Source organism: Natator depressus, chromosome 5, assembly GCF_965152275.1.
Source record: "Natator depressus isolate rNatDep1 chromosome 5, rNatDep2.hap1, whole genome shotgun sequence".
Taxonomy (NCBI): Eukaryota; Metazoa; Chordata; order Testudines; family Cheloniidae; genus Natator; species Natator depressus.
In genome coordinates this window covers 69,035,617-69,046,712 of record NC_134238.1, presented here as the reverse complement: position 1 = coordinate 69,046,712, position 11,096 = coordinate 69,035,617, and the positions used below count along the sequence as shown (strand labels likewise).

At 35.3% G+C, this 11,096-nt stretch overlaps 1 protein-coding gene across 3 annotated transcripts in view; it reads right to left on the bottom strand.

Annotated features, from left to right (window-relative positions):
* Positions 1–1,428: 1,428 nt before the first annotated feature.
* SLC25A46 (solute carrier family 25 member 46) overlaps positions 1,429–11,096 on the bottom strand; it is a 39,307-nt gene continuing 29,639 nt past the window's right edge. For all 3 annotated transcript variants that reach the window (XM_074952943.1, XM_074952942.1, XM_074952941.1), the window contains 2 exons: positions 10,326–10,383; positions 1,429–3,856 (listed from right to left, as the gene is read on the bottom strand). In XM_074952943.1, the coding sequence (XP_074809044.1) occupies positions 3,278–3,856; positions 10,326–10,383 (637 nt within the window). In that variant the 3' untranslated portion in view covers positions 1,429–3,277. The remainder of the gene's footprint in view (positions 3,857–10,325; positions 10,384–11,096) is intronic.

Below are 11,096 nucleotides of genomic sequence, written 5' to 3'. Positions count from 1 at the left end.
ATTGACATGAGAATCATATACAAAGCCTTTTACACTAATTTTGATGATATTTCCTTGAAATTGGCATTTGTCTTTAAAGTGATTGAAAGGAAAGTGCTGTGAATAACCAGAATTAATAAAATTACAGCATGTGAAAGATCGGAATGATGAGTTTGTAATGGAAAACAGAGGAAAATTGGTTGGATTTACCCAACACCCTTCTGATCTCATTTTCTGTTGCAGTTGAAAAGATTGAACAGTTTCTAGATAACCTGAAATGATATCATTGGAGAAGACATCTATAGACATGGCTTTAAGCTAATCATGTCTGAAATTTAAGAACTGCTGCCCACTCACAAAAATTAAGATTAGTTTTATGTCTAAAATTGGAGAAACAGGACTAACAAAGCCAAGTAACCAAATAATCTAATAATTATGATAATTAAAAGCTAAAATGACTTTTCCCACTCAGCCCCGCACATGCTGAATCTGAAATGGCTGGCATGAACACAAATGGTGACTTTAGAGATGCCAGTGAGAAAGGGTTAAAAAGATTTTCTAGGAGTAAAACTGTTTACAGAAATACACGTGGAGACCTAACATTTTCACCCTAAATGAGGAAAAGATGACAAAGTAAATGTGAAGTATTCTGAGAGCAAGTTAACTTCCACATTACAAGGCAATCGCTGTATAGTTTACAATGCTCTTTGAAATCAATGTGCCACAGAGAATTACAACAGCTGAGGATTTGGCTCAATGGCAAGAATTGTGGGTCTGTGTGCAAGTCACTCGAAGTTGGCAATGAAGGCAAAAATGAGAATTTGACACTGGAGTCAGTTCTAAACTATGCATATATTTTGTGAGGGGAAGGTAACCTGTGAGCTCAGACTACTTCATGCTTCCTTTGTTACTTCTGTGTGTGTGACAAAGAACAGACGTGTATATTTTTTGTTAGTTTTACTCCTAGAAAAGTATTCTAACCCTTTCTGAAGGAGACGAGTCATCATTTGTGTTCTTACCAGCTATGCAAATACAATATTGAGGGCTGGTTGGTGAAAATAATTTAAATGTATAATTATCATAATTATTGGATTAATTTACTTCAATACAGCTTTTGGGTACTCAGCACCTTTGAAAGTCAGGATATTTTTATTTAGGTACCTAAATATGGATTTGAGACTTTAGTTCTTTATCTTTTAAGATATATTGGCCAGTCTTTGCTGATACGCATTTTAAAAAGATGTAAGCAATTCACAAAGAATGGATTGTTTGAGCAGTGTTGATGTCTTGAGTTTTATTGAGATTTCTCAATTCATAGAATACTTTTAAAAAAGGAACCTTGAAATGTTAAAGCACTTTAAAAAGACATTTTTATATATATATATATATATATATATAAAAATTATATATATATGGAAAGCCTACAAGACAGTGCTCTGAGTTATGTACTACATTTTAGGTATCTCTTTGATACATTATTTTTTCAAAATAGTTACACTGCATTTCTATTTTATCTGATTGCTCCCATTTTACACACTAAACTTGCAGAAAAACAATACTCAGAATAAAGTCTCAGGTCCCAAGTTTACTATACTTTCCATTTTAACACTTATGTGCTTAAAATACATGGAAATAAGTTTAATTGTAAACAAAGCCAAATTATTTTCAAAATATGTCAATTCATAAGTCATTGCAGTTGAGTCAAAGCTGTTCATAGTTTTGCCATGACTTTCCATAAATAAAAACTACTGTACATTTTAAGATTGATCAATTAAATACACATCAATTTACCATATTCACACAGATATACAAAGACATCTACCACAAAAAGTTAATTTATAAGAAAGGCAACAACCTTTCATATTGTTTAAAAGTGATTTTCTTTTAACATGCTCATCTGGTTTACTTGTTAAAACATCTCTTTTTAAACATCTCCATGAAATCTATTTTGGAAACCAAGCAGCAAATTAACAATTCAGAACGATCAAAACTTTTTCAAGACTGAAAATCTTGGTTTAGACATTGGGGGAAGGGAGGTAGAAAAATAAATTTCAGTAGTCATCAAACATTACATATTAATTGTGAATATTGAATATTGCCCATCAAACATTTAATCCACCAAACACATTTTTAAGCAAGGACTTTAGTGCAAAATCATAAGTGGAGGCTGTCTTAAGTAGACTGCTGCTCTACGGAAGACAAAGGACCCTGAAGACCAAATCATTATGTTTGCATCTCTCTCCCGGGATTGCAATCTAACAGAAGAGTAACTATAGAAAATAAAGACCAGTTAATCTTTTTATGCTTTCAGAGTATTATTTGAACATGGGTACTAAATCACATCTCATGATTATTCTTTTATGCAAAAATACCTTAGAAAACAAATATCTCAGATTGTGGTTATGGTTGGAAACCTGACTTTAAAAATGGCATATATGAAAAAAGTCAGCTAATTATATACATATTTATTTGATTCAAGCCATACATTTTAGCTACTATTTACCCGGTAACACTCATAGAACTGTAGAAGAGAGCTAACTAGTGTATTCTCGTTCACCTTGCACACACCAAGATGACAAAGTTCTTATTACAAAATAATTTGCTATGGGTGATGTACAAAGCATAAAACATTTAATTTATTTTTTCTGCTAGATGTATGTTGCAGCAGTGAAAGTCTTGTTTGCATCTGTAAACTGAGAAAACAATGTGGAGAAAAAATATGGAAGAACAAGATTTTTTAGTTATCATTCTGACCTAACCACATTAACAGTAAAGGTTAAAACAAGTTTTTGAAAGACCATTAAATCTTCAGATATTTTGTATACAAGTTCTGAATCCAAACCCCTTTATTTATCAGAAGAAATTCATTGCCAAAGATGATAACGACTATTTGTCCTTTAGTCATATAGCATATGTGAACAGTGCCATTGGAAATGCCATTTTCCATGTCAGTCTACAAGTAGACGCAAAGATTATCTATATGGAAATGATATAAATCATATACATCCTCTATATGAATTTGCCCATTTTAAATTATGATTCTCTTCCACATAATATTTCACATTTCAAGATATTCAAATTCTAGCAATAATCCTTGTTTTAATTTTATGGAATAGTTCTTAAAAAGGACATTTTGGAATTCAAGTTCCAGTTTTTAAATGAACACTTCAGATTGCAAAAAGAGAAACCACTACTACAGATTCTCATCTTTTAGATTTCATTTTCCTATCCATCTCTTTTTACCATAATTAAGTGACCAGATCATGTCCCCAATGCTAATCAATATATGAATGTACTTTTAAGCAACATTTTGAAGCAGTGTGGAGTAAATAATTTTAGTGAGCTGTAAAACAGCTACATGCAGTGTATACTGTACAACAACAGCTCCAAACCCTTTATAAAAACCCAGCATTCCTTCTTCCCGCTTTATAGTATTGATGCAGTCTCTCATTCCCTCATACTGAGTATTGATTGGAAGCACTTCATAGCCAAGATCTGTATTGTCAATTATTGTGCGTGTTCCCTGAATATGAAGGCGGTGTAAAACTGTCTCCAGTGGGTAAATCATGACATCAGCACAAAGGCTGGCAGCAAAGCTAGCTATAAGTTCTGGAAAATAAGCATCCAACATACTCTGCACAGAATTGGAACCCTCTGTAGGAAGGCTCTGGGAATTCTCCCTTTTTATGACAAGCAGAACAAACTTCTGGACGATGGAACTGATGATGTAATGAAGAACTCCATGTAGAACAGTGGGAAAGGTCAAGGCCATAAGGGGGAGGAGCCGTTTGCTATGGGGCACTCCCATGCCAATCACTCTGCCAATCCCTTCTTTCACACAATCCAAAATACCAGGATTATCTCGAATGATTTCACTCTACAACCAAAATGAAATAGTTACAATTAATATCTGCCTGGCTTGTTTGGGAAATAGCATAGACACAGACAGTAATCAAAGCAGTATTTTTTCACCTTTCAAGGACAGTTAAATATAAATATAGGAATCATACTGGACCAAAGGTCCATCTAGCCCGGTATGCTGTCTTCCGACAGTGGCCAAGGCCAGGTGCCCCAGAGGGAATGCACAGAACAGGTAATCATCAAGTGATCCATTCCCCATCGTCCATTCCAAGCTTCTGGCAAACAGAGGCTAGGGACACCATCCCTGCCCATTCTGGCTAATAGGTATTGAGGGACCTATCCTCCATGAACTTGAGTAGTTCTTTTTTGAACCCTGTTATAGTCTGGGCCTTCACAAAATTCTCTGGCAAAGAGTTCCACAGACTGACTGTGTGCTGTGTGAAGAAATACTTCCTTTTGTTTGTTTTAAACCTGCCGCCTATTAAGTTCATTTGGTGATCCCTAGTTCTTGTGTTATGAGGAGGAGTAAATAAGATTTCCTTATTTACTTTCTCCACACAAGTCATGATTTTATAGACCTCTATCATATCCCCCCCTTAGTCGTCTCTTTTCCAAGCTGACAAGTCCCAGTTTTACTACTCTCTCCTCATACGACAGCCATTCTGTTTGCTTTTTTGACTGCTGCTGCACATTGAGTGGATTGGATACTTGCATATACATAATGATACCACAACAGTGATTTACTGAATTGGATCAAATCTGCATATTACAGAATGTAAACTCATTTTTAAGTAAAAAAAATCCTATAAAAATATCAATTTACAATTACCTGTTTTGTTTCTAAGTACTTTAACCCATCAAAACTAAGAGTATGTACAGTAGTCAGTGTATTCAGAAAGGCTGTTATTTCATAGCACAGAATCCTGGAAACATTTAACTACATGAAAACAAGGATATTCTATTAAAAAACTTGAAGGACAAATCCAATTTATTTGGAATTTCTTTACTTTTAAGATTAAAATGTGCGTCTTTACTATATCATCTATTTTTTATTTGTATGAGTTAAAAATGAAGAGCAAATCCAGACATAATTTTAACTACAAAAATTCAGATAAGTGAGTCTAAAGATTCAGGAGAGGTTATGGTAAGTGTAACAGACTCATAATTGTGTATGTGGTGTGTCTCATTCAATTCTTGATGCCTAAAATAGTGCTCTCTTTACCCATGCTGCCATCCATAAAAACCGCAAGGGTCATTTTAAGTTATTATTTTCATATTTATTTATTCATATTTTTGTCACATCCTATTATATCCCTAGATAGTCCTGATAAGCCAAAAGCACTGGCTCCATTCTGATTACATGTAGTACTTTATACCATAGTAAGCCCAATCTTAAAACCTTCATAACCTTTTTTGTAAATCTCATTACACTGCCTACCCACCAGAAAATTAAAAACAAAGGGGAGGTTGAATGTGCGAGTATACCTTTACACCAGAATACATTTAGGGTAATTTGTCAAATATAGTCTACCAACCTTGATGTGTTGTATTTAGCTTTACGTTTACTATAATATAGGTTTTTAAAATTAAATGATTTTCATGGATCTTTTATATAAGATCTTTCAATAAACAGCACCACACAGATTTTGGTACATTTTTTCTTTTATCTTCCCATCCTTCTCAAATGTAAAATAATGTTATCTTGCTGTACATAATCACGGAGGTTTTTTAAAATCATCTTTTGGTATATTGAGTTTCTTCCTCCAAACATACACTTTGTATGCACAATAGTGACAAATAATCCAAGGTATGCATGGTTTTACTCTAGCAACATTTTGAAAACTGAAACATTTAAGATTAGCTTAAGGGATAATTTAATTGCAAAAAACAATGCTGACATATAAAATAGACTTTTATAAAGCCTTATATGTTGCCTATGAGTCAGACTCTCTCATAGTGCTTCACAGCTATGCTAAGAAGAGAAAAAACACCAACTTGTAGAATTATCAGAGAAAATAAGAACTAAGTAAGAAAAATATTTTTAGCGATCTACTAACCACAAGTACCAGACGCTTAAGCTAGCAAAATATGATGTACCCACCGAAAAGACATAAGGAAATAAACAGATGTTTGATTAGGGGGTTGGGAATTTATAAAATATAAGGAAAATACTAAAAATAAGATATATATCTCTCTATGAAAAAGGAAGTAATGAGAATGAAACTGTAAATAATTCTAGCATAAGTGTATCAGCTTTTAAGCAAATAATGTAACCAGACAACATACAAATCAAACTGGCATGGGCTGCAGGAGTGGTTCTATAGATCTGGGTAAAGAATATATTTGTTATGAACGAACAATTGCTTAATAACCTCACTCAAGATGAATTATCGGAGTTTCATTACTGAGTAAATTCAAACCTGTGAAAATATAATTATTAGTAACACCGAATTAACAAATTTAGAAGTTTGCATTTAAAACAGATGATTGGTTTACAGACCGTTGTGATCTAGCTAATCTAGACGAGGTAATATTTAAAATACATGAAAAAACTTGTATGACTCAATATGGCATTATACCTGCTTTTTGTACTCTCTTTTCTGAAAACTTGCAAATATTAAAATGTTAAAAATTTTAAATTGAGTATTTTCTGCAGGAGGTAGATGTAGTATAAGCAAGCACTGCCTAGTAGTTCTGATACTAAATTTAAAACATCATGGAACACACATGCACAATTCATTAGAATTTTATGTTTTGAAAAGTGCAAATACCATTTTTTCCTTTATTTGTAAAGCAAGGAAAACAGGATACTAAAATGAAAAGTATCTGCTATAATAGCAAGATAAGCACAATGGAGACATCTCGGGTAAATAAACTACAAAGGTAAATTTCAAGTTATCAGCAAAGGCTTTGTTTTAACAAACAGTTGAAATAGCTTCCTTTTAATCTCTTACAATGGAAATTTTACATTTCTTAAAAGGAATATTAGACACTTCATCTAAAAAGAATCAAAACATTGTTCATTTTAAGGCTATGATTTAGTCACAGAGGTCGTGGAAGTCACGGAAGCCACCATGCAGCTTCCCTGCTGCAGACAGTGTGGGCACCCACAGATCCCCATTTTGTCACAGATATTTTTAGTAAAAGTCAGAGACAGGTCACAGCTTCCGTGACTTTCTCTTTATTGCCTGTGACCTGTCCCTGACTTTTACTAAAAATACCTGTGACAAAATCTTAGCCTTCATTTCGTCATACAAAATTGACTCTAGTGCTTCAAAACTACAAATTTAATTTTATATGTCAAGTGTGCCACCATGTGGTTTAAAATGGAAAAGACCAAAAAGTGTTAAGATGACAAGAAATTTCTCTAATTCAGGTTATCCATCTTTAAGACATGCAAGTACAGCCATTTTATGTGCAGAACTATAGTGAAGATAACATGTGAGCAGCATGATTCTTGCAAGAACGCTTGCTGTGTAAAAAACAAATACTCAAAAAATAGTATTAAAAGTTATCAGTAGCAAGATATAGAACTTAAACACTCAACAATTCTCAGCTGCCACTAATATACCTCTTCTAAAGAGCCATACCAAAGGGGAGCTCATGTTAATGGCTTTTGTCAGGACACACCCCAACTCTTCTTGATTCAGAGTAAAAAACTGAAAAGTTCATTATTGTTTCAGTGTTACTACTCATAGGAAAACTAGCTTACTTTAATGTTTCTAGTAACAAGGGCAAAAATTTTACATATTGTGTGTTAAGGGACTATGCTCTGAAATACTCAGATACACATAGTTAAGTAGGCTGAGTATCATCAATAAACTTGCAGATAGACACTTGATCCCAACTCCTGACAAAAATCCCACTGAAATAAACTAAAGGCAATTCATATCAGAGGATTATCCATCCTTTAAAAGTACAATAATACACAATGTGCCTACAATGCTCACAGTTAATGATGTGCAAGTTTCACCCTTCCTTGTGACACTCACTGAAAAAAAACCTCACCTCTGAATGACAAGAGTTTTAATGATGAAAGGCGCCGGTATGGACAGAGCTCTCTCCTGGTGACAAAGAGTAGCTACATTGTGCACCTTACAACGGCGCAGCTGTTGCGTCACAGCCGCACCATTGTAAGGTAAGCTGTGTAGACATAGCCCAAGATAGGGTTCATACGTGACACAGACATATCCCACACTGTCACAGTCCTGTCTTTGGAATCCATCAATGCCAGTCCCAAATTAACCAGAGGAACTAAAAGCATGAGTATTCCACGAGGAACTGACATCACTCCTCCACAACGTTCTCTAGGTCAAGGGGAGAAAACCAAGAGCTGGGAGTTAAAACTACTTCTCTTATGTGGCAGAGCATTAATTGCTCTTGTGCAAAGGAATCTCTGAGATGCCTGTCCATCTTAAACATATGTAAAAATATACGGCAGTATTAACTATAGGTGTCTTTATAATGCAAACTATAGTTAAGATTAGGTTCTAATTTACAATCTAATCTCCCTTTTGCTGTTGCTCATAACTATAAAAATTGTTTAGACTGAAATTTCTGTGTCTGATTTTAAAGCTTAGACATGAACTTAAGTTGAGAAAAATCCCAGCAGCCATATAAATTATGAAAGCATAAAAAATTTCTCTAAATTCTGATAAATTTTGTGCTTCACATTTTAAACTAAAAACTTCACATGTGGCTGGTTACATAGATCTTACTGTGATTTACATTTCGAACCAAGTTTAAAGAAAATTGTTATAAAGATTATCAAATGTTGCCAAACTGTGGCTTTGGTGAATTGTAAGTAGGGCAGAGTTTCAAAGATGATTACCTTCCACTCCAAACTGTTTTGCCACCAGTCCCCAGGATTTCAGTTTTGGAAAGCAGAGAAAGCAATAGCATTCCAGGTGAACATAAATGCTACAATGTGGCCGCAGGAGGAGGAGCTGTCTTGGAAATAGTCATGTCCTACTATGCCTTTATGTGCTTTAGAGAGAATCATTTATGCCTTGATATATACCAAGGGACCAAGCCAGTGCACAAGAACTTGCAGCCAGGTATTGTATGCTTGCAATGGGCTGCCCTGCTCCTAAGACAGTAGCAGCATTTGGCACTAGCTAAAGCTTTCAAATGGTCTTCAAGGACAGATCTAAGTAAAACACATTACAATAGTCCAGACTGGGAGTGACAGAGACATGAATAACTATGGTGAAGTTCATATCTGAAAGGAACAACTAGAGGCTAGCTGAAGATATTCCTGAGTCACTGCTGTCATCTGGGAGTCCAAGAGCACCAATGGATCTAGAAAGGCCAAAACTGAGTCATTGTAAGACTGACTCTGCAAAACACTTTCTCCCTTGGCCTGACTGTTCTAATTTTTTATCTTCATAGTGCACCGCGAGGCTCATTCATTTTGGTTGAGGGAAGGTATTTTAAGGGATGTCTGGTGGCTGGGAAAGCGTTTCCTGAGTAATTTAAAATTTGTGAATTGGGTTTGCTGGGCAAATCTTACTTGCATTTCTAATATTTATTTATTTAAAGTATACTAGCACCTAGGCCCACCGGAGAGGTATTTTAAGGAACGTGAAGAAAAGGGCCTCCAGGGAGCAGTCCTGGAATTGGGTAAGATAGTAGCCTTGGAGAAGGATCCTTGGAACTCCCTACACCTCTAGAGGAAAGAGGGTTGGAGAAATAGCCAAAGAGGCTGGAGTTCACATTCTGCATTGAATAACCTAAGATGACCTCAGGAGAGAAGAACCACTTTTTCCCAGGCAGAGAGATGGAGCTGCCCAGCTAAGAGGAGGGGAAAAAGAGAGAGTGTGTGTGTTAATTTGTCTTGTGTCAGCCCTGAGAAGGGGGTTTTGTTGCCTGATCCTGGTCTCACCGGGGTCTTCTGGGACTGGGCACTGCAGAGGGAGACTGACCCTTGATATAGAGTAAAGGTTATTAGCATTTCAAGAAGCACCATTAGTAATTAGCTTGGATTCCTATCTGCTTCTTTGAAACAGTAAGTCTCACTTGTTAGAGGGAATTTTGTGTGTGTGTGTGTGTGTGTGTGTGTGTGTGTGTGTGTGTGTGTGTGTGTGTGTGTGTGTGTGTGTGTGTGTGTGTGTGTGTGTGTGTGTGTGTGTGTGTGTGTGTATAAATACTGGGTTAAAAGGGTAGACTGAGCTCGCAGATATCTATTAATGATATATATGCCAATACCCTACATCTTGGTAAGTACTTGGTCTACCATGTCAATGAATGAAGCTGAGTGTTTAATTTTTTTTAAACGAAATATATGACTAGTGTTTAGAAAAATGTAAACGGAGCTAAAAAGGAAAACCAAAACTTCAGTAGAACTGTACAGAAACTCGTAGTAATTTAAATCAAAATCCACTGAGAAAAAAAGTCAAATACTGAGTTTCTAGATAAATTCTTATTTGTAAACAGAAGAACAGCATATCTTTCTATATGTAATAGACATGTAGATGGTAAATTACCTGCACAGTTTCAACCAGGCTTGCTGAATAAAAAGGCATTGCTACCACATAGGTTAGGCTGCAGGAATTAATAAAAAGGTTAATATTGTATATGAATTGTATTACTAAAATATCAATATTCTCAGACATATGATACATTGAGTCATTGAAATCTTCATATTTATACAGTTATGAAGCCATGCCCAAGAGAAACTAGTTATCAGATACTAAACTATAATTGAATTTCTACATCAATTTTAAATAGGTCAAAATAAAGTTCAGTCAGAAGTTCCGCAAGTAATCAAGTTCTTGATAATATAAAATTTTAGCCTTTTGTGGCCAATTCAGAAGTTAACAAGTTGTACAGAAATCAAAATTGAATCACTAGGGCTCTGATCCCTTAAATCAGTAGGGCTCTATGTGGGTGAACACAACTGAGCACACAGAACATTTTATTATATAATTAAGGTAATTTGAAATTATATTTGTAAGGGCCACAAATAACCATAAGCCATGGATCAGATTAGGAACTTTAAAAAGGAATAATTAAATTCCTACAATGTTCTGTGTGTATTTCTTACGGTATACCTACACTGCACACAACTTTCAGTGGCATGTATAGTACATACACTATATGCCCCTGTCCCCAACAGTTATACATAGCATTGTAGAAGGTGAGGCACTGCTTGTGCAAGTAGAGTAAGGACATGACTGAACCCTGTGGATATGTACCTGGGTATATACCCTACTCACCCAAGCAGTGCCTCCCTGTCCTGCTGCCTCCACCGCAGT